The sequence below is a fragment of the Hypomesus transpacificus genome, chromosome 8 (genome assembly GCF_021917145.1).
Source record: "Hypomesus transpacificus isolate Combined female chromosome 8, fHypTra1, whole genome shotgun sequence".
Lineage (NCBI taxonomy): Eukaryota > Metazoa > Chordata > Actinopteri > Osmeriformes > Osmeridae > Hypomesus > Hypomesus transpacificus.
Genome location: NC_061067.1, coordinates 5,895,636 through 5,922,158, shown reverse-complemented (window position 1 = coordinate 5,922,158; position 26,523 = coordinate 5,895,636). Strand labels below are relative to the sequence as shown.

The window sequence follows — 26,523 nt, the reverse complement described above, 5'->3', positions numbered from 1 at the left end:
CCATTCATTGCTCCACACCACACCTGCTCCATTCGAATCTGAACTGAGAAGAGATTGACCCACTGTCTGTGGGACTCTGGGAAATTGTCTGTATGATCTTCTCACACCTTTTGGTCCCTGAAGGTTCACTCCCCCCACCACCCCTGCCCCCACCACCCCTGCCCCCTCCCCCAGTACCCCTCACCCATTCGGAGCAGGACAACCCTGCTGCTTGCGTGACGGAGCGGGTCTGGTCTTAATTAAACCCATATTGAGAAACTGTATATATCCAGCCCCCTTTTTCTCATCTTCCCCACTCACTACATCACGGGACGAAAGAGTTGTGCGGTAGGCTACATGTAGGTTGAGGAAGTCAAAAAGTCCAACAGCAGTTAGTAAAGTTTTTACCTGCGCGTTTGGAATTGACATTCTTTCAGTTGAAGCGTTTCCAATAAATAGCGCTATGGCAGGATTGAAGGTAAGCGGTCATATCCTCTATTCCAGTGAAATACACTTTCATGAAATGACATGTATTTATTTGAATTTAGGTGCAAAAACAGCTTATGCTCTTAAAGCCTAGGCTACTGAAAAAATATGCTTCTTCGCATTTTAACTCCATTATTTACAATTGATATATACTCCGGCACACATGTCAAATGTATTGATCTTTGAGGATACTAGAGTCACATCTGCAATGTGTTCTAGAGCAGCATACTTCAAGGGGCGTTCCCTCCAAACCAATCAGAACGCTTGATTTAGCAGCTGGCCAGATGTGATCCGATAGCTCCTGGCAGTTTAGCTTAAACCAAAGTTATGACGGTCAGTAAGTTGATAAATATCATGTTATGCGTAATAACGTTAATTATGTTCCATGTTTAAAGATGTTCCAGACTGTATATATTTGTCCCTTCTATAACTTTACGGTCTTGTAGGTGGTTAGCACACATAGAGAACATACTCGTGCGCTTCTGCAAACCCACAATGACTCAGCAAAATGCCTTTATTTTTTCATAAACAGTGGAATAAAGGGGGTTGTTTCATGTCATCAGAATCTGCAAAGAAATCCAAGCTGTAAAAAAATATAATTATCTGCAGTCAAATTTGACACAAGTCTAAATTCAATGACTATACTGTAGGTTACATGGTGATTGTGAACAGTTTGACATACCAAGAGGGGGGGATATAATATAATCTTAACTTGTTTGGGGATGGGAATAACACAAAACATACAAATGTTGGGAGGTATATGAATGTAAGATCCACAAATTTGACCAGCTGTTTTCTAATTTATGTTGTGTGACATCAGTACATGAGTGGGTTTGGGAACGAGTTTTCCTCCGAGGACTCTCGTTGTCCAGGATCCCTACCTGAAGGACAGGTGACAAAAACCAGTGCTCTAAATGCCACAATAAAGGCTTTAATATCACAACAGTTTAACACCACATTCCATATTTACACATACCACACAGATGTCTTCAACTACCTGTCTTGTGCCCCTGCAGAACAACCCTCAGGTATGTCCATATGGCCTATATGCTGAGCAACTCTCTGGCTCCGCCTTCACCTGCCCACGGCCAGCCAATAAAAGGAGGTATCTGTTGTTGCACTGTGACTGACACTGTGACTGACACTGACTTTTCCATCCTTCTCTGTTGTAGCATCTGCCCAATGTTTTAATAAAAAAGCATTTAATGTAAGGTTGACTAACGTGCACTCACAAACATTCATTCTTGTCTCGTTGTCTCGTTACTGTTCTCCAGCTGGCTCTATCGTATTTTGCCATCCGTCCGACACAAGCCGTATGCTGCAATGGACTGTGGAGACCTGACGGAAAACTGGAACGAAGTGGAACCTGATCCTAACCAGGTAGAAAGAGTTACACAGATTCAGAAGAGAGACAGAGAAAGAGATAGTAATATTCCAAAATGTCTTCCATAGATGAGGTGGCTTCCATTCACCATACCAAAATTCTCAGAGAAGAAAGTGGACTTTGTGATGGTAAAGTTGAATTTTTTATTATATAAATGATTGACTGCTGTTTGTTTTTTTCCGTAATGAAAATGGATCCTTTAGCAAGGTATTTGCTTGTACTTCATAGTGATTGGTCTGTGTGTGTGTGGCAGGGTCTACACACGCTGTGTGGTGCTGGAGATGCCAAGTCTCGTAACGGGATCGCCATCCACATGTTCACCTGCAACACCTCCATGATGGACAGGTGTGCCTACCTGGGACACTATCATTGACACCATAACTTACATTCTTCAATTATAAGATATCCACAGTCACCATCATTGTAGATAGAAAGGGCTGTCTACAATGTGACCTTCTCAGTTTCGTCTTTGTGTTTTAGATGTTTCAACAACTCTGATGGAGACTTTCTTATTGGTGAGTCAAATTTCCTTTAGATTGTTTTGATCTGTAGTTAAAAACCGAAAGATTTCTGTGGTTGGTACTCTTTCTCTTATCTCTTTCCCTCATTCTTGACCTCTGTCTTCCAATGTATCTCAGTGCAAGGCCGTAATCATAATAAATATTGGGGGGTCCCCCCCCCATTATTCAAATCTGGTCAAAATGTCCCCCCCAATATATTGATATAAAAATATAAATGTTCTACGCTATGACAGGCAACCACGCACACTGTCCGAAATGATCACAATTGTTTATGTTTTATTTATATATATTTTTTAATTTGTCTCCCCCCAATGTTGGACAGTGCCCCAGCAGGGAGAGATCCTTGTCACCACAGAGTTTGGGAAGATGATGGTCGAGCCAAACGAGATCTGTGTTATTCAGGTGAGCTTCTAATCCGTTCGTCCACCCTCTGCTCTTCCATATCGTCATGTACCTGTCCTTCTCACCATCACTCCCAATCTCCCTCTGTGTGTTCCAGCAAGGGATGCGCTTCAGTGTGGCTGTGTTTGGGGAGACCCGAGGCTATGTGCTCGAGGTGTACGGGGCCCACTATGAGCTCCCAGATCTGGGACCTATAGGTGTGTGCATCACCCCCTTCCCTCCATTCCTATAACTTGATCTGTCTTTTAACACCATCTGCTCGTATTTGCTTATATTCCATCATTTCCATCACCCCTTACCAATCATGTTTGTAGGAGCCAATGGGCTGGCCAATCCCAGAGACTTCCTGGTCCCTGTCGCATGGTATGAGGACCGCACAGTGGCCACAGGTTACACAGTCATCAACAAGTACCAGGGCAAGCTGTTCTCCAGCCAACAGGTGGGTAGGCTTGTGTGTGTGTGTGTGTCTGCCACTGTGGCACATGCAAACTGCTACTCATGTGGCTTTGACTGATACAATAAGGCACTTTTTACACATAAACTTAAAATGTTGCCTGTCACTAGCTAGAAGTTCATACACTGCATGGGTCCTCTAATGCCCTGTGTTTGCATTTTTCCGAAGCATTAGCCAGTCACCAGGACCTACGTTTCAGAATAACATGACAGACCTGCTACTTGCTAGCTGCATTCTTCTATTCAACTGCCATCCCCGATGATTTATTATAAAATGTCTAACTGTTCTTGGATCAGCAGGCTTCCATCTCAGCTCCCTTACCAGCCTTAATCACTCATAATTAGTTAACACATCCTGGAGTTACAGCCAGATACCTGCCTATCTGTTCATTGGAAGAAAAACGTTTCTTGAGTTAAGCGTTAATTTCAGCATATTTCACTCTGGAATGATTTCCCCCCCTGAAATGTCCTGTCGGGCGGGTAATTGGATCGACTCGTTATGTCTGTCAGGAGTTTCTTTCCACCGAGACAAAAATGGAAGGGTGGGGTGACGGGGGTAACCGTGGAAACAGTGTCCGCATTCGTGCACAGTGACATTACTCATTACCGGAAAAGCATAGGCTACGGTCTGACACAACCCCCACCCCTCCTCCGTAATTCCCCTTTCCAGTCTTTTTTCCTTCCATTCATCATCCCTCTATCTTTCCTCTGGGTTAGCTGGGTGTTGGGGCTTGCACCTGACACCCCGTCCTGTGAGATACCCCGCCTAGAGAGACAGGAGGGTGGGGGGCAGGGGTAAATGGAAGGTGGGAGGGGCGGGGGCTGGGGTAAGCAGACTTCATCTGGGGAAAGGGCCTGCCGTCATCTTGTCCTGCTGTTTGTTCCCCCTGCAGGGAAACTAAATTGCTCAAATTAACTTATTATTTGCTTGACTGGGCCAACATGTTTGTGTTCTGTGTTGTGTGCGTGAGAGAGACAATGTGTGTGTGTGACTGTTTTTCTCTCTCATCCAGTTTTAATCAAGTCTGTTGGAGTTATCATAAGAACTATAATGTCCAAGAGATTACCTGCCTTGGGGACCCCAAGCTCCCACAATGCAGTGTGACATTATGTCTGTGTGTGTGTGTGTGTGAGAGAGAAAGAGGTGAGCGCTTTTATATATACTAGTGTGTACTTGTAACTAGTGTGTCAGTGCATGTGTGCTTTTGTGTGTGATGGAAGACAGAGGTCAATGCTGAAGGCAACAAGAGCTGTAATGAATTATATTGATTTTCGAGCTGCCATTGAATGTCTCTTTCACAGTGACATTATCAGAACAGAAGAGCTATATAAAATTGCTGTGGTTTTAACAATCAAGATAAAGAAATATCTCTACACTGTAACTGTCCCTCCCTCCCATCTCTCCCTAAGTCACAGCACAGAAAGCTGAAAGTTTGGGAAAGTTTGATTGTGAAGCCAATTACAGTAAAATACCTGGAATGGAGTATTTGAAAGAACAGGAGAAAAAGATAGGAGACACATTGTGTTTCACAATCAACCCTTATCATCCTCTTGAGTTTTTCTTTGTGTCACAAAGTGCGTTGTCTGAAATTTTAAGATGACAAAATAAGTTTTTTTTCTTCTTCCATTATTCGTTTTTCTCCCTTCCTCATTCTCTCTCACAGGTGCCAAATTTAAACCATTTCATCTGAGAGCAGCCTTCCTGACATGATTTGTGTTTGTGTGCTTTTAGGATTTCTCTCCCTTTAACGTGGTGGCATGGCATGGTAACTACACACCTTACAAATATAACCTGGACAACTTCATGGTCATTAACTGTGTGGCCTTTGATCATGCGGTGAGTTGTCGTGATCACATACTTGTGTGTCACACACTGTGGGTTGTCGCTTCACAAACACACTCACCCTTCCCTTCTGTCTACACACATCAGGATCCTTCTATCTTCACCGTGCTTACAGCCAAGTCCAATCGCCCGGGAGTAGCCATCGCCGACTTTGTCATCTTCCCTCCGCGCTGGGGTGTGGCTGATCGCACCTTCCGCCCCCCCTACTACCACCGTAAGACGAGTCACACCCCTCTTCTGTTCCATATACTAAGATTCTGTCACAGTACTTGCTCAACAGGCTCAGACAAGTCATTCTATACCATTCCGACTAACATGGCCATCTAGTGACCGTTTGAGATACTTTCGCAGTGATGTCAGAGCTCCCCCTGCCTCACGTTTCAGGTAACTGCATGAGTGAGTTCATGGGGCTGATCAAAGGTCACTATGAGGCCAAGGAGGAGGGCTTCCAACCAGGAGGGGGCAGTCTCCACAGCATGATGACCCCACACGGGCCAGACGGAGACTGTTTCGAGAAGAGCAGCACGGCTGCTCTCAAACCAGAGAGGGTGGCTGAGGGGACCATGGTAACAGGCATACACTTTGTTCCAGCTCAGTGCCAGTATATGGTGGGAGCATATTCAACTTATTAGTTTTGTACGTGTGATGTTTTCTCACAAATCTCCAGGTGATCACATGTATATATCTCCCTCCTCCTGCCAGGCCTTCATGTTTGAGTCCTCCTTCAGCATGGCGGTGACTAGGTGGGGCCTGGACACATGCCAGAGGCTGGACAAGAGCTACTACCAGTGTTGGGAAACCCTCCGCAGTCACTTCAACCCAAACTGGAGGCCCAGCAAACAGTAGAAAAATATAAGAGTATACTGCCACACAGTGGTTGGCTGCCATAAATAAGGTTTGCAGCTAATAAGTAAATGTGTACTGATATGTTTAATAGATGGCCACAATTCCAAAATGTTTTGATGAATTTAAGCCTTGTGATCATATGTTGATAGATCTTTCATGAACCACTCAGTAAATGTTCTATAATACAGAGAATTTAAAATAAATCAATTTGGATCCCACCTTTTGAAGGCATGTATAAGCCAGACATGCTTTACATTTACATTTAGTCATTTAGCAGACGCTCTTATCCAGAGCTTTACTTCGTCAGTTAACCACCTTGGTGTACTTTTGATTCAAGACTGGTTTCTCATTTTAAACAATATATTTAATTCCATCTTTTAATATTAGTTACATAGGTTTTACATAATTTCTATAACACTACATTGGAAGGATGTGAATTGCCCTGACTCAGTATGACAGGCTGAACTTGGATTGGTTGTAGGTCCCAGCCTTAATCGCCGCCTCCTTGTTGTCCTGGAAACAGAGGTTTAGCGTTAGCACAGTCGCCATGACAACACTGTAAAATCCCCTTCTCTGCAGCCTGACTCTCAGCGTGTTTATAATATGAATGAATGTCTTTGTCCTGATTTCCCTGGTGTCTTTTTCTCCCAGTAGGCTATAGACAGTTCGACACGTTAAATCCTGCCCAAACAATAGCACTCAGTAGGTCTTGCTGACATTTTCTCTGAGTACAGATTCAGGGGGCACATTTCAATAACAATGGAGAGAAAATGAGAGGATGTGAAATGTTCTACTCCCAGTCAAAAGGAGGGGTGATGGGGCACAAGGGCAAATTAGTTCAGATGGTACAAGGGGAGATATTACAGTCTACATTTCAACTAGAAAGTCTGAGAACCATGTGTTGGTATCAGGATACTGGAATCTCATTGTACATAAACAGAACATGCCTGGATACCTTTCATTTACATTGGTCCAGTGTCTGGACATATCACTTCACATGATTCAATATAAGCTTTCAACACAGCGCGCATTAACAGTATATTGGTTCTAATAGAAATGCACTGTGCATGCATGTAGAACAGCACTTAAACCACGCAACAGGTCCACTACTCTCAGTACATTTACATGAGCGCCTGACACGGAGTATAGCTACAACTGAAGGGTCAAGCAAGGTCGAGTACAATGTATGTTTACCCTGTCCGTCTTGAACACATAATATAGGATGAAGAGCGGCGCCACTCCGAACAGAGCCCCCAGAAGCGACGTCTTTTTTGTGGGTTTGAAGTAGTTATAGGGGTTGGCGCGAGCATACACCCAGCGGTTCAAGGCTGGGTCTTCCTAAATATAGAAAAAGGGGAGGAAAAGGCCGAGATAAGTCAACAACAGGCGATGATAGAGAGTACATGTAAAGCGCTGTACTCGGCCTACGTGGACAATGGTGTTATTCTGCAAATAGGTAAAACACCTGTGCAATGATAGTCAAGATGGGCTTGATTTACAAGGGGGCATATAATGTGCATCCTAGCTGCCGATCATTCAACACAAAGTCAAGCGTTTGCCGCTAGCCAGCCTGGCAATCGTTGTAAACAGTTAGCTGCTTGCAATGAATGTCTGACATTAGCTTTAAAGGTTGGAAACATACATAGTTGGAAGCATACATACATAATGCATTTAGACGAACAATACTGACATATTTAAGACAAAACACGTAAGTCAAATGTTCTGCAATCGTCGTAATTCAATAAATCAGTGACTGAACTGACTGACATTAGATAGCAAGCTAACATAATGCTAGCTAGTGTTAGCATGTCTTCTCTGACCAACTTACAATTAGCTCTTTTCTGTGAGGGTTATTCAGTTGCGTCTGGTATTGTCTCTTCAGTTGTGCTCTCAGTGTTGCCCTTTGTTCCTCGGCACGTCTCTGGTCCGGCGAAAGGTTAAAATATTCAGCCGGATCCAATGATTTTGGCAGAGTGGCCAAGGGCGCCTCTCTGTAGTTCGCCATTTTTTTGGATTCCGAAGGGCAGGCAACGCGAGTTTGATATCTCGCGAGAGCCCGTCGATCGGTTTCTCCTTGTATCTATGGCAACATTCTGTCTAGACGCTAAACTTGAGATACAAAATGACCACTGATCCTTCTCAGCAACCCGAAACGGATTCATATTTTATCGAAAGTCTTACAATAACAGCAGATTCTGACGATGGTTTTCAATATGATGAAGTTACTTTTGAAGAACACTGTAGTTTGACTGAAGGAGAAGAGGATTTGGAGGCAACGGTAAGGGCTATCCAAGAACGTTCGGATGACACTACCTCAGTTGCTCTAAACCTCGATGCATCCCAGCCCCGTGTTTCTCACGTTCCCGAAGTGTTGGACGACTTCCTCCGCAATTTTCTTGTTAAAATGGGAATGAAAAAAACATTAGATTGCTTTCAAACTGAATGGACTGAGCTAGCACACAAAGGTCTATGGAACACAAACAAAATCGAGTTGGTCCCAGAAGTGTACACGCAAAATCAACTTCTGGACAGCCAGTTGAAGAACGCTCAAAGGGAACGGGACGAGTACAAGCATGCGGCCTTGGCAGCAGCAGATACACTGGTCAAGCTCCAGAAAGCCAGAAATTTTCATCGTCTACAGCACAAACGTGTGATGCAAGAGAAAAACAGACTGATAGAAGATATTAGAAAACTTAAGACCCACTGTTCCTCCTATGAACCTGTTCTGAGGCAGATGAATGAGAAATACCAAGTAGCTTTGAAGGAGAAGATGCTGGCCAGTTTAGAGAGGGACAGGGCCTTAGGGCAGGCACACAGTCTAGAAGCCAGCCTCCAAAACACTCAACTTCTGTCAGCCACTGAGGATCGTGGGGAAGACCTGAACCAGGAAGCGAGCTCTAAACCTGATGTCAAGCTGGGTAGGGAAACCAAGTCCCAGATGGTCAAGGTTAGCCGCAGTGATCCCTCCAAAGACCTAACCAAGAACCCCAACATGTCCAAAGACATAAAGGACTCAGAGTTCCCGGTGGACATGCGTGTCAAGCCCTGTCTGGCTCACATGAAAGATCTGTCCATATCAGCTCAAGACTCAGTCAAGGCCAACAGCTTCCACCTTACAAACACCTTCAAGGTTAGATAGCTAACCACAGACTGCTTAGTAATTAATCAAAAATGTAGATATCCGTCTTTAGATTTCCCCCAAATTGCTTCTCTATATATTTTTGAAAAACATATATTATATGCTGAGTTTTGCCATTTTTGTCCAATGCTTGTTTACCTGTTGTCCTAACCCTCCCTCCAGGCCCACAGCCTGGCTGTCAGCTGCCTGGCTCTGCACCCCTGTAAGCAAGTGTTGGCATGTGGAGGTGACGATCTGGTCTGGAGGCTCTGGGGGCTTCCTGAAGGAGAGCTCATCGCCACGGGGGAGGGCCACTCCGACTGGCTGTCTGGGATCAGCTTCCACCCTGATGGATCCAGGCTGGCCACCACCTCTGGGGATACCAGTGTCCGTGTATGGGACCTGGCGCAGGGCCACTGTGTGCTGACCCTGGAGGGGCACACGGGAGCCACCTGGGGGTGCACCTTTCACTCATGTGGGGATTTCGTGGCCTCCTGTTCCCTGGATTTCACTGTAAAGGTAGGACGGGAGTGATCTTTTAAAAGCTGTTTATGTTTAAATAATGTTTAAATCAATAATATTGAGCTCTATTTCACTCCCGAGTGTACTTGCATGTACCTTGTATGGGAGATGCTTTGTATTTGTGCAGGTGTGGGACCTCCAGAGTGAGAGATGCCGCTACACCCTTCGTGGACACACGGGCTCCGTCAACAGTGTTGAGTTCCTGCCCTTCTCCAACAACCTCCTGACCTCTTCTGCTGACAGAACCCTCTCTCTGTGGGACGCCCGCACCGGGCTGTGTGCCCTGTCCCTCTACGGCCACCGTAGCTCCTGCAACCACGCAACCTTCACCGCAGCCGGTGACATGGTGGCTTCCTGCGATGCCCTTGGCTTCGTCATGCTCTGGGACGTGAGGAATCCGCCGGCTCCTACGGTCACCGTGGAGACAGGGCCGCTTCCTAGCAACCAGGTGGCCTTCAGTCCATCAGACCAGACGTTGGCGGTTGCCGGGGACGACGGTGATGTGAGGCTGATGGATCTGGCTTTGTCCCAGGTGGCCCGTGTTCTAAAACATGAGGATGCAGTGCAGAGTGTCATCTTTGACCACAAGGGGGAGTACTTACTGTCAGGGGTTTCTGACGGGCAGATATATGTTTGGTCATAGCAGAGATATTTATATTTAAACAATTTACATAATCCACCATGCACTGCATTGATTTAATGACTTCATTACATCACATTAATGCAGCTTGTCATTATCAATAAAATTATAAGTTCCTCGTACTCAATATGTCCCGGCACACATCGTTTTAACTCTACGTTCTAAAGAGTTTTGTATCTCTAAATACTGTATATCATTTATCATTAGAAATATGTTATGAAAAGCACCAATCGTCCATTCAAGAATCAGTAATGTCTAACCTTAACCACCAGAGGGCAATGTTGTCCCACATGTTCACTGCCTAGCAAGCCGTTCTGTAGAGCCTGTTCACCTGTTTGTAGCAGTTCAACTCTGTGATTGTGATTTAATTAGATACTTTGGCCCTGAAGTTCCTGCTGCGAAAGCTGTTTAAGGGAGGCCCAAAGCTGATGGATTGAAACAGATGGACTTTTAAAACACCATCCACCCAATGCTGTACAATCATTCCAAATTCAATACAGGCCAACTAGCCAACCAGCCTCCTTCTCAACCTTATTCAGTGAGCCATATGAAAAATCAATGTGTTCCCGATACCTTAAAGTTTCAGAGTTGAACTTGTGAGGAGAAGGTTCTGTCTGGCACCACAGAGAGCTGCATGATCAATCAACATTGTCTCCACCCCCTCTACCAATCTCTTGATGAGGTCCACCACCATGAGGTACACTTCACACCACTGTGAGCTGTCAAATGTGCAGGACACAATGGGGTTGGATAGGTGTGGGGGTGCTGACAAATCATAAGAGAATACCAAAGAAAGCGTGTTAGATAAAGAGAGAGAATACATCTCCTGTGCTCTGCATCTACTCCAGGACTGTAATTAGCTACAGCAGTCTCAGGTGATGTTCCCCTCTTTTCTGTAAAATGCCTCTTATCTCTAAGACTGGGGAAGTGCAGCCAATCTTTATTCCCTCTTCTGTGGCTGTTCTGTACTAATGGTTGTCCACTTTAACTCATTTGACTACAAGTTTTAAATGTCTTTTTTTATATGTTTTGGACTGGGCTTACCATGAGTGCCTGGCTCTTCCTCAAACTTCCCTGACGATTCCCAACCCGACCTATCTCCACCCCATCAGAGCAGCCACTGTAATCTCCCTCCACAACGGTGCCATAAAACACGTCTTACCTCTCTCTCCCTCTCCCCCTCCTGACAGACTGGGCTTATTAGGATTCGGAACTGGCCTGCCTAGCTCTGCTGCCTTCTCCTCTCTCCTCTGACAGCAATGTCTGCCTCCCAGTCAGCAACGACCTTGACATCACACAGCACAGGAAAGTAAAGAGAAAACTCATGCTCTGCCCTTTCTCATGACAGAGAGAAAACTCATGCTCTGCCTCACTCTGCCTTCCCTCCCTCCCTCCCTCCCTCCCTCCCTCCCTCGTTCTTTGTCTGTCAGAGGGGAGGTTGGTAAACTGCAGCCACTTGAGCAGTTCTATCAGCTGTGAGACAAGGTATCTCTTTTGTAGTCGTGTCTAGCTGGATCAAGTTGTCAGCGCGACAAGAAACTAACCATAGGTCTGTGTATGCCTGTGGATATGCTTTCGTACATTAAAATGTCTAACCTTGACCGCGGGTGACCTGCACGTGTGTGGTTTAGTCAGACTTGTAGCACTGTCTAACAGCACCATTATCTTCCTCTGAGGTCTGCTGTTCTCAAGTAATGCATTCCTTTTAGTTCTTGGTTTTCACAGAGTGTAATTTGAATACTATTAGCATGTCGTACTTAGCCGTTCTTCTTGCTCCAATGTCCTGCTGGATTCATTTCCATCACACATTTACCATTAATCTGGTGAATAGTTTATTGCTGGGATAAATTATATGGACTTTATGAAATCAGGATTTATGCCACATTGTAAGGTCATTAAAAACAGACTTCAGTATGACCAGTCATGTGGTCCAAATGCTGCTGCATGTGGAATATGGTATGGTTTTGAGGATGATGATGAGAATGATCAGTCTTGACACAGACATTTAAAAATATCATAATTCATTATAAATTGTATTACTTTTTGTAGTACAATTTGTACAAATTGTGTATACTGCTGACATCTAGAGGTCATGTTGCAAGCTGCAGTAAATTGTGAAAATGATAACCAAGGCAATCAATCACATGTGACCTGGGGTCTAGTGTGTAAAGAACATTGGATCATTGCCAACAAAAGGTGACACCCAACTCCCCCAACAACACAACCACAATCAGCCATTAATACACAGATCAACGTCTACGTTCAAACAACAGGGTTTTACTGGGTTAGAGTGAGAAACAAAGAACGGAGTCTGTTAGAAAGGAAAGGTCACTGATATCTCTCCCATGTCAAATAAACCACACACACACGTGCATGCAGCACATTCACACACACACACGTCCATGCAGCACATTCACACACACACATTTACACACACAGACACGCACAAGCAGCCTGGCCCTGTCTGAACCCACCAGAGGGAGAAGGATATGCATCCTCCAGGTCAGGTGTGTCTCTCGCACCCAGCACAGTGATATGATGGGAGAGTCTGTGTTGCTGAGGTGTGTGTGTGTGTGTGTAAGCGTGTGTGTGTGTGTGGGAGGAGGGACGGGGGGGCATATTGACAAGACAGCAGAGCGGGCGAGCGTTACCGAGGTTACTGGGTGGTGGAGTGAGTGTTGGCAGGAGCCAGGACATCCTATGGGGGGTTCTGTGGGTGACAGTAGGCAGCACAACACCCCTCGTCTGATCTAATGGGAGGAGACAGGGAGGTTGGGAGGGACGAGGTAAATTCAGTGTGACACGCTGACCCGACCGAGGCCAGTCAGACAGAGGGAAATGGACAGGGAGGGGCTCTACTGGAATACTGAACGGGCAATATCTCAACTGTCAGTCACGACCGAGGGAGAAACATCTCAGCACAGAGGCCTGAGTCTGGGAGAAACACACCCTGGATCAGGTCATCACAGTTCCCAGAGCTCTGCCCTCTCTGCATGCCCCTTGGCACCAACAAACAACCAAACATTGACTGGATCAAGTACATAAAGATCTGATCAGGGTTGTAGTCGTGACACTGAGGACTCAAGCCCGTTGTCCATCAAGCTAAGAGAGAGACAGATCATGAATGGCTGATTCCATCAGTGTGGATATTGTACTCTGCTGAGAGTCTATGGTTTTGTGTGTGCACCTGTGTGCTTATGCTGTTTGTGTGTGCAATTTGTGTGCCAGAATGTGGGCCGGCATGCATCATGTGATTGCTTGTGATTGCTGCCACTGTAGGGGAGTGTAGGTGAAGCAGAGGCTGTCTGGCTGGTACCCTCGCTGCCCTGCTGCTCTGACCCTGAAAGCCCAGAGACAACATGTCTCTCTGACACCTTCTACAGCCATTCAGATCAATCTCATTCAAAAATCCAGGCGTTCTGGAGAAAGCTTTCTCAGCACAGAGAAACCCAACCCCCTCCAACCCCCCCTCCACCCCACCCCCCCCCTCCCCCAAACCTCTTGGGTTGGGATCACCTGCAAACACACGTCCACCTCGGTCCACCGTGATTCTCCATAATTTCTACCTGATCCATTCCTACTGTGTCCCACTGCAAGGGTCAAGAAATAGCATGAAGTATAGAAGGCATCCGAGATGCTAAGTGGACATAAATAATGCATTGGGTTATTATGTTCATCCTCAGCTATTGAAGAGATGAGGTTCTATTGTGAGATATCATAACAATGGGAACATCTTCATACCAAAGGCAGAGGGGGTTTCATCCTTGTTAGTACAGAATGAGTCATAGGTCAGTCTATTTATCTTGCGATTGTTATCTCATTGAGTTCTGCGGTTACTACAGTAGTGCCCAAGCATATACCCTGCATTTTCACAGTAGCTTTGCAGGACTAGACATGGCTATTCGACGCTCCATCACTGCAAATGAAGACCTGACTCTATGAAACTGTGGATATGGCTGACACAGCGGTACAAAAGTATTTGATCCGCCAGTCCAGATGTGAAATAATTAATTAAGACAATTCATGTTGTGAGGTCCCATCTCTGGCCAAATGAATTCATAATCAAGTATTTTTTTTCTGTTGAGTAGATTGAGTTTGACATCTAAAACAGAAGGCTCTGTCTACATCTAGATGATTCTTTCCCCACAGCAGTTGGCTGCACGCCCACACATTTAAATAGATTAACCAGGCTGGTCTGGGGTTGATGCTGTGCCCCTTTCCGCCTTGCCAGCATTGCGTTGGGCATTCAGTACCCAAAGCTCAGTGCTATTTTCCCCCTAATCCGCAGTTTCGGAATGAACTGTTGGCAGCTTCACAGTCCCTTGCATGGGAAATGAAGGTGTTACACAGAGAACAAGGGAGGGGGAGAGGCAGCCGAAAGGTTTATGTAACTTTTTGTGAAAAAGAAGAAATGCTAACTAAATGGTAATGTTTATTTCATAAATTTACGATGAGTACAGGATATGTTGCCAATCCTACTGTAGTCATTCAGTATTTGATTCACTCTACAAATGCTCTTGTTAAACCATCGCTAAAGATTATGTTCGATTTTCTGTAATCAAAATATATGTTAATTTTAAACAAGGGATTCATCTAGAAGTATTTGACAGGGTTCTAAAGGACACAGCATATTTAACCAGTACTGCATATTTAGCTGATGTATATATTAGTAACTTGAACAATTTACACAGAATCAATATATTGACTCACACAATGCAGCTACAAACTATGTAGCACACAGTAACATGTTGGGCACTCGATTGATGTATATTTAGTATTCCATTTCTGAACTATTTACTTGGGATTCTTCCTTTTCTGTGCGCTCCTCTTGGGTCTTTCAATCACTGCATCCCCCTGAGGACCAACATCAAGTATCAAGTGTCAGAATCAAACAACGGTTAAGATATTAATATGATATATGCCATGGTTCTGTGAAAACATCAGTTTGAGAGTGTTTTCCATCAGGAATGGTGGATAGTCACCAGGACTGAGTAGGCCCCAGAACGCCCCGTCTTCCCCTTCTTCGGTGGCTCCTGAAGCTGCCGTCTCACTCTCTCCACCTGGAGGCACATCTCAGCGTTAGAGCCCCATAGCACACCTCACATTCTGGTTTAGCAGGGAGCCAAACACTTTAAAGAAGCTGAACGCCTCGAGCGATTGTTTAACGGAATCTGACGCGTTGTGTTGACAGTTGAGGAACCATAGTGACCACAGTGGGGTCTGGATTGGTCTTGTCTGGTCTTGTTGTCATGGAGACCCACCTGGAGGGGTGAGGAGAAGTCATGGACGATGAGAGAGTAGGAGCCGACACGGGATTTGACCTTGTTCTTCTTCTTTGTACCAGTGTGACCCAGATGTCTCCTGGCACGCTCCGCCTGTTGGAGCAGACAGCCACAGGCGGTCAGACACAGTCAGGGAAGCAGCACTACCATGGCAGGGTGACAGATTGGTGCTGTGACAACATTCTTCAACCCCACAGAAATGTCACTTAATGTTTCTGTGGGGATGAATGATTCATGTGGTCGTAATTAGCTGTTTGCAACCTTATACAATTTAACTTCTTTATTGTGTGTGCAGTTACAATGTGGTTTACATTGAATTGTTTTTCTTTCAGTCACAGTGTCTATCTCTTTCTTTCTTCCCCTCCCTCTGTCCCTCCCTCTGTCCACCCCCCCCCCTCTCTCTCTCTCTTTCTCTCTGTCTTTCTGTCTCTCTCTGTCTCTCTCTGTCTCTCTCTCTCTCTCTCTCTCTCTCTCTCTCTCTCTCTCTCTCTCTCTCTCTCTCTCTCTCTCTCTCTCTCTCTCTCTCTCTCTCTCTGTCTTTCTCTCTCCCTCTCTATGTTCTTTCCCTTTCTCTATCCTCCTCTCTCACTCTGTCCCTCTCTGTTGTAATGGTACCTGGGTGACCATGTTGGGGAAGCCCTTGACGGAGACGGCTCCAGGCAGGCTGGCTGGGCCCAGGTGTGTGGGACCACTCCTCTCCAGCTGCCTCTTCTGTCTGCTCAACACCTAGCGCACGACGACACAAAGCGCACTGTTAAAGGAGCTGGCCGCATCTGTCCTTGCACATCTCTCTCGCTCTGCTAGACAAGCTAGATGTACTCGGTTACAGAACCGCAGTGTGAACCATTCTATAACCCATCTCAAAAATATATGCCAAAAATGCTATATAAATGTGCATACAGATAGATTACAGAGACTCTTAAGATCTGAATATAATGTCTCTGAGACATTATTCTATTATTCGATCAATTGAGTACTTTTACCTGTAACTGTTGTAGAATATCGGTGTGGCCTACGCTCTGTGGAGACATCACAGTGTGGTTATCAGAGATTGATCATCTGCATGCATCATCATCAATTTCTATGTGATGGACTGAAGGCTGGTTATTGATCGGCTCTGGCCACTCTTAATGAATGCATTGGTACTTGGAGGATAGATAAGCCAGTACCAGTCAGTCAGTCTGACTGACTGAAGCAGAAATGAGGACGGTAGGGGGATTTCAGCGGAATCAATAGAAGAATGTTTCTCAGGTTGTGTAATTGGCAGGATTTTTACTTACACCAATTGCCCCTCTTGACCCAGGTCTTGTTATCTGGAAACAACAAGGACAAAATGTTAATAAGATTAGAGGGTTGGTGATGAAGTGGGATGCTTTGATTAAGTAAAATGCTCTTTACGAGGTTGTCATGTGACTCTGTGAAATCAATGGTGCTGTCTGCTGCTAAGCTAATTCCCCAGGTTGCTGTTCAACGCCTGCTACATTAGCACACTGGTATTGTGTTGTGTATATGGTGACTGCAGCATTAACTGTAGTTATGTGTTACGACAGAACAGTCGGAACAGTTGGTATGTTAGCCTCCCTGGAGAGATCCCATGATGCAGGCATATGTTGAGGGATTAGCACACACACACACACACACACACACACACACACACACACACACACACACACACACACACACACACACACACACACACACTGGAGGAGAGACCTCTCCCAGCCTGCTGCTCTCTGTATGGAGCCTAGCAGCTGGATGCCCTTGTGGATGGTGTGTGTGTGTGTCTGTAGGGAGGAGGGTGATGGTACACGTACCGGCCGTGTTCTCCCAATGTTGCTTCCTTGTAGCCCTGCCCCCCTCAGCTACAAAATGTCAATAGTATAAAATAAGTAAAAAATTCAATGAATGAGAATTATAATAGCTATATTACTGTGCAATTTAAGAAACAGTTTACGATTCAATTTCTTTCAAAAAGTACATTAAAGTTCAAATGTTTTGGGAATCTGGAAAGGTCAGGGTTATTGTTACAGTAATATCCTCCACACAGTGAATCAGCTGGGCTCTCTAGCATCATGGATGACTCATCAGGGTAAAGCAATTCTTCCTTAAAGGATGAAGCCCGTTTTTTATTAAACTATTTTTTTTCAAGCACACACCATAAAAACTGTCCATGACCGATTTTAACCTATTTCTTCTGCTCTTGCAAGCATTGTTGGCTTGTAGCATAAATAACCAAGTCATTTTCTTTTCCATCATTCAAAATGACCTTGGTGGGAAGAGACACAGACAAATAAACTGAGCACAAAATTAAATCTAACCTTTTGAAAAAAGCTTCAGAAACCGTGTTGCTAATGTCAACACAGGAGGCGACCACATCAGTAGTATATGAATGCACATGGGCCCAGTACAATTACACAAAACACATTATGCTCCTAAAAGCCCAGACGGGAAAACCATTCTCGACTCTCATGTTTGAGAGTAAATTCACATTTTAAAACTTCCAGCTGTTGTATCCATTGCCTGATCCGGTTGAGGGTGATTACATTGGACAGAACACAAAGACTGTCCGCTGAAAATGTTGACCGCAAGTATGGAAAGTCTAACTGCCCTGCAGCCACATGAAGGTTCTGTGAGAATTGGGGTTTTTCTGTCTACGGCTGTGTTTTTGCTCAAGGCGCGGGCTCACTGTGAAATCCATAACAATGAGACTTCTGCCCCCTGATGAAAATAAACACATATCCCCACCAGGTTAATGACACGTTAACCTAGCTATGTATTTATATTACATCCTGAGATGACACACTTGACCACCACACCACAGTCACACAGACCTAAATTTAGTGTTACTATGTGGAAAATGAGTGAGAGGATCCTGCCTCAGTTATTACTGGCTTCCCGTGGCCTCAGTCTAAACCCTGCTAAGGAGCCACCAAGACTTGTTTGTGAAAACAAAAGAACTGTAAGGAAAGCAGCTATCCTCTGACCATTCCAATTCACACATCAACAACAACCATGTCTTTTGTAACGATAACAACCCTTCCAAGCTTCCACATCTGAATGTCCACACACAGCTACCGCATATTCTGTAACCCCAGCTGGAATCCACCCGCCCATCAACCCCCCCCCCCCCACCCCCCCCCCCACACACACACCTCCACCCCTGGTCTTACCTGTCCTCCTGTCTGGGAGGAGCAGTCCAGGGCATGTGAGAGCAGGCCAGCCGTCAGACAGAGCAGGCACACCCAGGCAGTCTGCTCCATGGTCCCCGCACTGAGCTCCAGCCCCTAGCCGATCCCTGCTATATACCCTCTGCTCTTAATGAGGACCAGATGCTGGGGCTTGGAGGCCCTGCCAGCTTCGCACAGACAAACAGGCCACCGCAGCTCTACGCTCCACGGCAACTAGCGGCCTGCGGTCCTGCTGAAACATGTCAGACATGTGGAGGGCCTCCCCCTGAAACCACCCCCACTCCCCCACCGATCTGGGCCTGCTCCACGAAGGCCATTTTCCACTGCGGAAAAGAGAGACAGAGTGAGAAAGGAAACTGCCTCAACCTCTGTTGACGATACACTTGAAAGATTTTTTTCATTTAGAGAAAAATCCATAAAAAACATTGAGGGGCCGAGGGGGTTGAGCTTGCTGGTTGTCTGATTGGTTCACTATAAATGGGTTCAGCTCCAGAACAAAATATACCCTTTCTGTTCTGTTCTGCTTTCTCTTAATTATTATTCTGCCTATGGAATCATTCTATTTTACAAAAATCATTACAATTGGATTTGACGAAATCGTCTGTAGCGTTTCTTTGGTGGGCTACTGCTTCCAAATTAGTCTGGGCCATATACTGTACATTAGGACAAGTTACACTGAGTTGCTGTGTGGAAATGTAATCATGGCAAAATCACAAGAATCTTAATAGCATGAATACTTAATTGTTTTCAAATTCTATATTTATCAGGATTTTGTTTATTCTTCACTCAAACTTGTGAGTTTCACAGCTGAGAAGCAGAGCTGACCTCTTGACAGAAGTTTAATTTGGTCAATAAAGCCTAGCATGCTGAGGATGTTGGATGGATGAATGGATGAATGGTTGAATGGATGAATGGATGAATGGTTGAATGGATGAATGGATGAATGGATGAATGGACAGATGTTCTGACGTGGAAACCACAAATGAACCGGGGTGTGGTATGAAGGTGTGTAAAGCATGGAGGGATAGAAAGGGGAAGTGAAAGACGTATTATGTCTTTAAGCTTCCAGCTCAGGGGCCGTGTAGGCTATCTCCGGAATGGAAACATCTGGTGTTTCAAACTAAAAAACAACAACAACTGCACAGTATGGGCATTTAGGATGTGTTGCATCCATCCGTTTTAATATGGTGATGTGTTATGTCTGGACTCAGTACAGTGTCAGGATTGAGCAGAACTGCACTGTCTGGACTTCAGCCGTGGGCACGGGAGCCCAATCAAGAGCTACTTCCTTTCACTTGAGCTGGCCGGGATAAACACCAATCCATGTTTGTCCTGGAAGGCAGTCCAAGGTGGGGTCCAGGTCATATGCTGCAGCCTTACCTAAACACATTCAGTGCAGATTAGGTTCTCTGGCTTGAACCCCTGGGAAGGAGGGGTGCTGCCCTACAAAGAAGTTGGGGTGTTTTAAACATTTCGGGCTTTGTGGTAAATATAGGTTGTGTCGTCGGGTGTGTAGCATTTCCAAATAGGGCCATGGGGGAACAGGCAGTCAGGTGTGAGCAGAAAACTGGTGGTGGAAACTTTTAGAATAAAGATCAGTATCGCCTTTCTGACAACTTGCACTTGCCAAACATCATTTCAAAATGAACTCACATAATGGCAATTCACTGCCTGCATTTTCAAATGGTCGTACCTGACAAACACTGAATGCAGGCTTCCTGTATGAGATATGAGCTGATGTTTTTTGACATTTTGCATTATTGTGAGTCAAAGAATGAAGCTGCTTGTTGCAAATCCCCAACCTGTGAACCAGGAGAATGCCACGGTAAGGACAACAGTGACGTAGATCATTGACATGCAGAACCACTTCCTGTGTTATTCTCATTTTGGCCTCCCCATCGGCTGGCAGTGTTAGCTCAGAGCCGAGTGGCCATCACAACTCGTATGAGCCTGGTACGCATTGGTAGCCTGTCGACCTTGTGTGTGTGTGTGTGTGTGTGTGTGTGGGAGGGGCACTCTCTGGAGGCACTTACGAGAACAACAGGTAATTTGTGACACGATAATGCGTCACAAGAAGCCATTTGGACCCAGACAGACACAGACGATGCGTCATTAGGAGACAACTGTCTCAGAACATCACCAGTAGGAAAGGAGTCATGAGCTGTACGGTATATTTTGTGTATTAGGCATTTTTTTTTAAATTATCAACCAAAACTAATGATAGAATTTCAATATGACAATGTAATGAAGCTATTGTACATTAAAGCGTGACACACCTAGCCTTCTGGCTGCATCATTTTTTCAGGAGGTCAGTATGAAAAACAAGTCCATTTTGAGGGTCTGTATGTTGTGCCCCTGGCCTGGCTTCTCACTGTGAGATGGATGGTGATGGGCCTCTTCCCAGAGAGCAGAGCAGGATGTGGTTTACCGTGCAATCTCTCAGCAAATGGGAAACAAGTGGATATAAATCAGACACTATACAGGGCTGCTGAGTATGTGTGCGTGCATGTGTGCGTGTGCGTGCATGCTGGTGTGTGTGTGCTTGTGTTTACCCAGCTCTTTGAGAGGCTGTGAAAGCTTGTAATGGAAAACGAACAGGCCCTGCGGCCCCCCGCCCCCCCGGAGCTCTTGGGCGAGAGATCTCCTTTTCAGCCCCTCAAAGTGGCTCTCCTAAACGGAGCCATGCACGGCGTGGCACCATCCGTCTGCTGTGAATAGCACTTCCTTTGTGTGCAGAGGGAGTGATTTCAACACCAGTGCTACCCATTCTGACTGTGGTAAAGATAGACATCACGGCAGCACGCTCCTTCCAGACTTTGAACATTGTTTTCTCTATGTCCACCTTTCTTTGTTCTCCCTCTTCCATGTTTGCAGCTTTCGCTACCGCCTCGGCCCCATTCCAAATCAATACTCCTCCAAAGTGCTTTGTCACTATTTCCAAGAGGCCGGCTCTGGCAACAGCTTGTTTTGAGGCGCGAGGGCAGCGGAGACCTTTCAGGGCCGACAGGTGGAAACAACCTGACAACCCAAGGATGGGGAGGGAGAGAAAACCCAGATGTGTACAGTCTGGCAAGGCAATCAATGGATTTGTCACTGATATTATAGATTGTGTTGTCTGCCCCTACCTTCCCCATCACCTTCTCTTCTTTATGTTTTCAGACTGTAATGAACAGTCCCAAACATGAAGTTAGCTTGAATTTCTTATCAATTACCCATGTTCATTCATCTTTGAACGAATATCTTTGCCTGGCCAGACCCTCTGAGAGAAGTCCTTGTGAATGAAAGGCCCACCGCAATCAGAGACCCCCTTTCCTACAGCACTTGGATGAAATAAGATTCCACCCCCGTCCTGATTCCTTTTGATGAAACTACAAATTACTTTCCATTTTAAACACCAACTCCCAGATCCATAGAGACGGAACGGGTGCCAGCTTGCCAGATTAAGAATGAAAGGGCTAATTGAGCTCTGCCAGGGACGTCCTGGTGATCTGTTATTCCCTGACAGCTCAAAACATGCAGAAATAAACTCAGGCACAGACGGCATCACTACAAGGATACTCACAACAGCGGTGCTCATCGTAAGGATCCCAGCTTACTTTAAGGATACACACATCATTGGAATAACAACGGTTGGTAGTGCACATGTCCAGACATATAGATATACAGACACATATACAGACAGATATACAGACAGACAGACAGACAGACAGGGACCAGGTCACGCCGTCTCACTATCTCACAGATTTACAATCCATTCACTGGGCTCCTGTTACCATGGCAGCACAGAGTCGATGGCAAACAATGCCTCCAAGGTAAGTGGTGTGGGGAAGAGGGGAATGCCTTCCAACACCTGTCTGTCTCCACGACAAAGCTCACCCTTATATGTCTGCTAACATCAAGCTCCATCCTGACTTCTCACTCTCAACGCCCACACTCTTTACACCTGTGAAAAGGTGATGCAGAATGTCAATTAAGCCGGGAGTAAATCAACTTTCATTGTTGATGAAAGAACTCTTTAGACTTTATAGGGCTGCTTGTACAATGCACCATACAAGAGAGCATGATATCTTTCTCTTAGTATACTGGGAACATCAACCCAGAATCTCAATCCAGTGATGCTCCACACAGCACAGAGACAGTCTTAATGACATGGGGTCTACAGGGAGTGGGTGGTTTGACATGAAACAGGAAATGGGAAAAATACGATTGAGTCATTTCACAGGAGGGGTGAGGACACTCTTTATTTCCCCTTCTTCAAACTGATTTTCCATAGCGTTCTTAGGACTCCCATGTCGACTGCCGGAGCTGAGGTGACACATCCTGATATCTGCAGCTCCTTCGTTGCATACCAAACACTATGCTGCCTCACCCCTCTCAAATACAGTCTGCCATCCTACTTTCAGCTAGGTACAGTGGCGAGTAATGCTATTCTTCCATGCCTGCTTTATGCTGATTCAGTTTGATGGTTAGAGACTAACCTGTCTGTGAGTGTGCAGATGTTATGACTATGAGCAGCTGTTGGAGGGCTGTTGGGAAACAGACTGTCAGAGAGACAGAGGACAGAGCAGGCCAGAGATGACAGGAAAACCTGTTCAGGATTCATCAACGTCATTTCAGCCGACTCCCAAGCACCTTTGTGTTTATTCAGCTTCATTAATTGGGCGTGACTGGACCATGGTTGGGAGATCACATTCTGCGTGAACGTTGGATGTGAAGCAGTTCTGTCTGGATGTAGGTTTCTCCACACTTCTTTAAAGCAAAAACTCGGAGCTTCCTAAGGGATTGCGGACTCTGCTGGAGTCTGTACTGTTTGTAGTGTTGTAATGAATTACAAAGTCTGGCAAGATGGGAGCCGTTATTGAAATAAGGACACAGAGGAAAGACAACACAAACACAGCCTCAGGAAGCAGCTGTGGTGGTTAGACTTGGCTGGAGTATTGTTGGCAAGGGACGTGTATGGAGTGCTAGGCAAAACTCTCACTGATCCACATTTGTGAAATAAACAAGCGGTTGTATGTATGTGTGTGTGCATGTGTGTGTGTGGAGGGGGCGTGGGGAATGGGGGTGGGGGGTGGGGGATGGGGGGGGGTTGGGGAGTGTCTGGCTGTGACTAATAAAGTCTGGAGGGGAGATTGGGTTCTGGCTTCTCATCACGCTGTGGTCTCCATGGACAGGATGCACATATCGGCAAGATTATAATGAAATGAAATCAATTCAAACATATATCTGTGTGTCAGACCTCAAACAAAGCCTCATTTCCCCCCAGGGTTGTCTCTGCGTCCGCTAGTCTCTCCCAGGAGGATGCCCCAGTCTGCAGGCCTGTCCGCTCCCTACCTAGTCCCGGTCTGGCTCCTATCTTGTCTCCCTCCTCGGTAGGTCTAGTGGGCGCTGAAGTCAGACTTTATACTGGTTTAATGACTACACTTGAGCTTAGAATGGGAACTGGGAACTGGGTAATGGGAGTTTCCTCCATTGTTTCACTCATTAAAGACACTGGGAAGACCAGGCGTTAGTCCGTGTTTAATAGCCATAACTAAGGGACCATTTTCTAAGTCTGGAGGGATGTTCTAACTTACAAAGGGTTGTTTAAAAACATGGAGCAATAGTTCAAGTACAAATAGTCTACTGTAAACAATAAGTCTGTGTTTGAATGTGGGGAAAGGATGGCACTCTTCAGTTTATTTATTTTTAAATGCTGTCGACAATATTTCCTGTGTGAGTGAGTGAGTCATTGTTTGCTGAGGCTTTACCGACTGTGCACAGGCCACTTACAGGCAATTAGCCACGTTCATTAAAGTCAACCTTTGCTCAACCTCCAACTGTTCGATCTGAATCTTAAAGTTAATAGGTATATTCTTTATGTAACAGGATTCAGCAGAGCAGATGTAGATAATACACACACAAATGCACATACTGCTTACATAAGTGTATATTTACCTAGATGACAAGGTGAACATTGGTCTGAAATGCCCTCTGATGGACCACACAAAGATCCTGGTTCTTACTTGGTCATCATGTTGTGATCCTTACCTTCTCAGTCCTGTAGCTGTCCACTGCCCATCCTGACAAACGCCAATGCAGAGCACAGCAAATACTTTACTGATTCAAAACTCGGAATATCTGCGTCTTCACCATCCATTCACTAGCAAACGTTTACTCTTACATTTAGATTCATTAGGTCATTTAACAGACGCTCTTATCCAGAGCGACTTACAGTAAGTACAGGGACATTCTCCCCGAGGCAAGTAGGGTGGATCGCCTTGCCCAAGGACACAACGTCATTTGGCGCGGCCCTAACTGCTCAGCCATCTGACCCCCACTCTTATCAGTATTCTTACTGCATACAGACATACAGGCACATAGACACAGACAGACATAGACTGAGTCATATGAATGCTTTAGCCCATACAGATAACTACAACCACAAACACACAAACTACCCCCCCACACACACAGACACTAACTAACCCCCAACCCCCCCCCCACCCACACCCACACACACACACCTAGCCTGGATGGTGGTTAACAAGCGCATTATCAAATATCTTCCTGTGGAGAATTGCTAATTCCAAAATCAATACAGTCTTACTTTGAGTTTTTCCGAAGCGCAAACTTTATTGTTTTTAAACATGCAATGATTACTTCTCTGCTAATGGGATTCCACTCTTATGTGGGATTAAGTAGATAAATTGTTTCTAAAGAGAAAGAGAATAAAGTAGCGGATCAATGACGAGAATGTATCTTAAACTCGACTGAACTCCAGGCTTCATGGAGGCTGGGCTAATCCAATTAATTTGATTGAATAGAGTTCAGAATTTCTTGTAATAGGGGGCATAAGCCATTGTAAAAACACACATACAGATACAGACACAAATGCTCTGTCACACATACAAATACAGACACATAGATTCAAACATTGACACAGACATACATCGCAGATCCAGATTACCACTTAATTTGACAATTCACCACTTACCCATCACCCCCCCCCCCCCACAAACACTCATAAATTCCTGTTGTGAGTGGTTGAGGTTTTCAGCTCCAAAGCCCCACAGGAAACCTGCACAGCCCAGCACATTGCAGCCACAAGAGATCCAGCACGACCAGCTCTTTGTGATGACTCATGATGATGCAGAGATTCCTTTTTTCCTTGGTAAGAAACTGAGAAACTTACATCAGTCTACAACATAACTCCTTTTCCTGCTTCAGAATCGACCTGAATTCAACACAGGAATCTGGTCTCAGATCCTCAATCTTTGTTCAGTCCAGAAGTTTTATGCTGAGAAAAAACCATAACCCTGAATGGTCTACCTCAAGGTGCGTCACACATAATGAAGGGTGTCATTTACTTGCTGCCTTCTTTCCGTTTACAGTGCAGAGATCATTGTAGCAGGTTGAAATGCACGCACTGTTTAAATATAGCTAAGTGTGTATGTCGGAATGTATGGTTGCTCCAAACAAAGGCTTATCCAAGCATACAGTCAAACATGGATATGAACATCCTTGTTATTGTGTGGACACAAATGGAAGGTAATCAACGGGATAGAGTGTTTTTAACTTTACGCCTTCTTTACTCTGATTATTCACCACTGAAGGTGATTGTTTTCTTTCTTGTACCTTTAGCTGTAGATTGGAGGGGCTAGAAGTGTGACATCTATTTTCAGGACTTTGGGACATGACAATTGTATCATTGTTAAGAGTGGGTCATGACAGGAAGCTAGTGGTTGAATGTTTGACTTCTTGTGAATGGTGCTTGCTGTGGGTCAGGGTTGAGTGGTCGGTTAATATAACCGGTGCCAGGTGGTAAGGCTGTGTGTACCTTTAGACACGCCTGCTGTCTGACTCACTGCCAAGGAGAG

The 26,523-nt window shown here is 45.3% G+C and overlaps 4 protein-coding genes across 7 annotated transcripts; 2 read left to right on the top strand and 2 right to left on the bottom strand.

The window, feature by feature from the left end:
- Positions 1 to 269: 269 nt before the first annotated feature.
- Positions 270 to 6,132, top strand: hgd (homogentisate 1,2-dioxygenase). Of its 3 annotated transcripts, none has more exons than XM_047024094.1 (14): positions 270 to 457; positions 1,286 to 1,357; positions 1,482 to 1,570; positions 1,740 to 1,845; positions 1,918 to 1,977; positions 2,103 to 2,194; positions 2,330 to 2,364; positions 2,693 to 2,772; positions 2,870 to 2,969; positions 3,087 to 3,211; positions 4,958 to 5,062; positions 5,156 to 5,282; positions 5,453 to 5,676; positions 5,771 to 6,132. In XM_047024094.1, the coding sequence occupies exons 1-14, from the start codon at positions 443 to 445 to the stop codon at positions 5,912 to 5,914; spliced, it is 1,374 nt and encodes a 457-aa protein (XP_046880050.1). In that variant the 5' UTR covers positions 270 to 442; the 3' UTR covers positions 5,915 to 6,132. The 3 variants fall into 3 exon arrangements, with proteins under 3 accessions (XP_046880050.1, XP_046880052.1, XP_046880051.1); XM_047024096.1 differs by having other exon boundaries at positions 275 to 457; positions 5,453 to 5,634; XM_047024095.1 differs by lacking the exon at positions 270 to 457 and adding an exon at positions 507 to 798.
- A 124-nt stretch (positions 6,133 to 6,256) lies between these two features.
- On the bottom strand, positions 6,257 to 7,953 carry ndufb4 (NADH:ubiquinone oxidoreductase subunit B4). The gene is made up of 3 exons (XM_047024097.1): positions 7,743 to 7,953; positions 7,109 to 7,252; positions 6,257 to 6,427 (listed from the first exon to the last, which is right to left on the bottom strand). Exons 1-3 carry the CDS (start codon positions 7,917 to 7,919, stop codon positions 6,362 to 6,364), a joined length of 387 nt encoding a protein of 128 aa, XP_046880053.1. The 5' UTR covers positions 7,920 to 7,953; the 3' UTR covers positions 6,257 to 6,361.
- A 76-nt stretch (positions 7,954 to 8,029) lies between these two features.
- On the top strand, positions 8,030 to 10,226 carry LOC124470285 (sperm-associated antigen 16 protein-like). Its single transcript, XM_047024092.1, has 3 exons — positions 8,030 to 9,044; positions 9,216 to 9,551; positions 9,682 to 10,226. Exons 1-3 carry the CDS (start codon positions 8,037 to 8,039, stop codon positions 10,195 to 10,197), a joined length of 1,860 nt encoding a protein of 619 aa, XP_046880048.1. The 5' UTR covers positions 8,030 to 8,036; the 3' UTR covers positions 10,198 to 10,226.
- Positions 10,227 to 14,609: 4,383 nt separating this feature from the next.
- si:dkey-12l12.1 lies at positions 14,610 to 18,893 on the bottom strand. Of its 2 annotated transcripts, XM_047023741.1 has the most exons (8): positions 18,647 to 18,892; positions 17,291 to 17,338; positions 16,757 to 16,789; positions 16,460 to 16,495; positions 16,092 to 16,202; positions 15,456 to 15,569; positions 15,177 to 15,254; positions 14,610 to 15,048 (listed from the first exon to the last, which is right to left on the bottom strand). In XM_047023741.1, the coding sequence occupies exons 1-8, from the start codon at positions 18,734 to 18,736 to the stop codon at positions 14,989 to 14,991; spliced, it is 570 nt and encodes a 189-aa protein (XP_046879697.1). In that variant the 5' UTR covers positions 18,737 to 18,892; the 3' UTR covers positions 14,610 to 14,988. The 2 variants fall into 2 exon arrangements, with proteins under 2 accessions (XP_046879697.1, XP_046879698.1); XM_047023742.1 differs by lacking the exon at positions 17,291 to 17,338 and having other exon boundaries at positions 18,647 to 18,893.
- Positions 18,894 to 26,523: the final 7,630 nt, after the last annotated feature.

Excerpts from the sequence above, each read along its gene's own strand:
- hgd (XM_047024094.1), top strand. Across the intron at positions 1,978-2,102 it reads AGAAAGTGGACTTTGTGATG|GGTCTACACACGCTGTGTGG; the intron begins GTAAAGTTGAAT and ends TGTGTGTGGCAG. Across the intron at positions 2,773-2,869 it reads ACGAGATCTGTGTTATTCAG|CAAGGGATGCGCTTCAGTGT; the intron begins GTGAGCTTCTAA and ends TGTGTGTTCCAG.
- ndufb4 (XM_047024097.1), bottom strand. The coding sequence starts at position 7,919 with ATGGCGAACTACAGAGAGGCGCCCTTGGCCACTCTGCCAAAATCATTG. Across the intron at positions 7,253-7,742 it reads CTCACAGAAAAGAGCTAATT|GAAGACCCAGCCTTGAACCG; the intron begins GTAAGTTGGTCA and ends TTCTATATTTAG. Across the intron at positions 6,428-7,108 it reads ATGTGTTCAAGACGGACAGG|GACAACAAGGAGGCGGCGAT; the intron begins GTAAACATACAT and ends CTCTGTTTCCAG.
- LOC124470285 (XM_047024092.1), top strand. The coding sequence starts at position 8,037 with ATGACCACTGATCCTTCTCAGCAACCCGAAACGGATTCATATTTTATC. Across the intron at positions 9,045-9,215 it reads ACCTTACAAACACCTTCAAG|GCCCACAGCCTGGCTGTCAG; the intron begins GTTAGATAGCTA and ends CCCTCCCTCCAG. Across the intron at positions 9,552-9,681 it reads CCCTGGATTTCACTGTAAAG|GTGTGGGACCTCCAGAGTGA; the intron begins GTAGGACGGGAG and ends GTATTTGTGCAG.
- si:dkey-12l12.1 (XM_047023741.1), bottom strand. The coding sequence starts at position 18,736 with ATGGAGCAGACTGCCTGGGTGTGCCTGCTCTGTCTGACGGCTGGCCTG. Across the intron at positions 16,790-17,290 it reads ACATTGGGAGAACACGGCCG|ATAACAAGACCTGGGTCAAG; the intron begins GTACGTGTACCA and ends TGTTGTTTCCAG. Across the intron at positions 15,049-15,176 it reads CTGGGGCCTACTCAGTCCTG|GGGGATGCAGTGATTGAAAG; the intron begins GTGACTATCCAC and ends GTTGGTCCTCAG.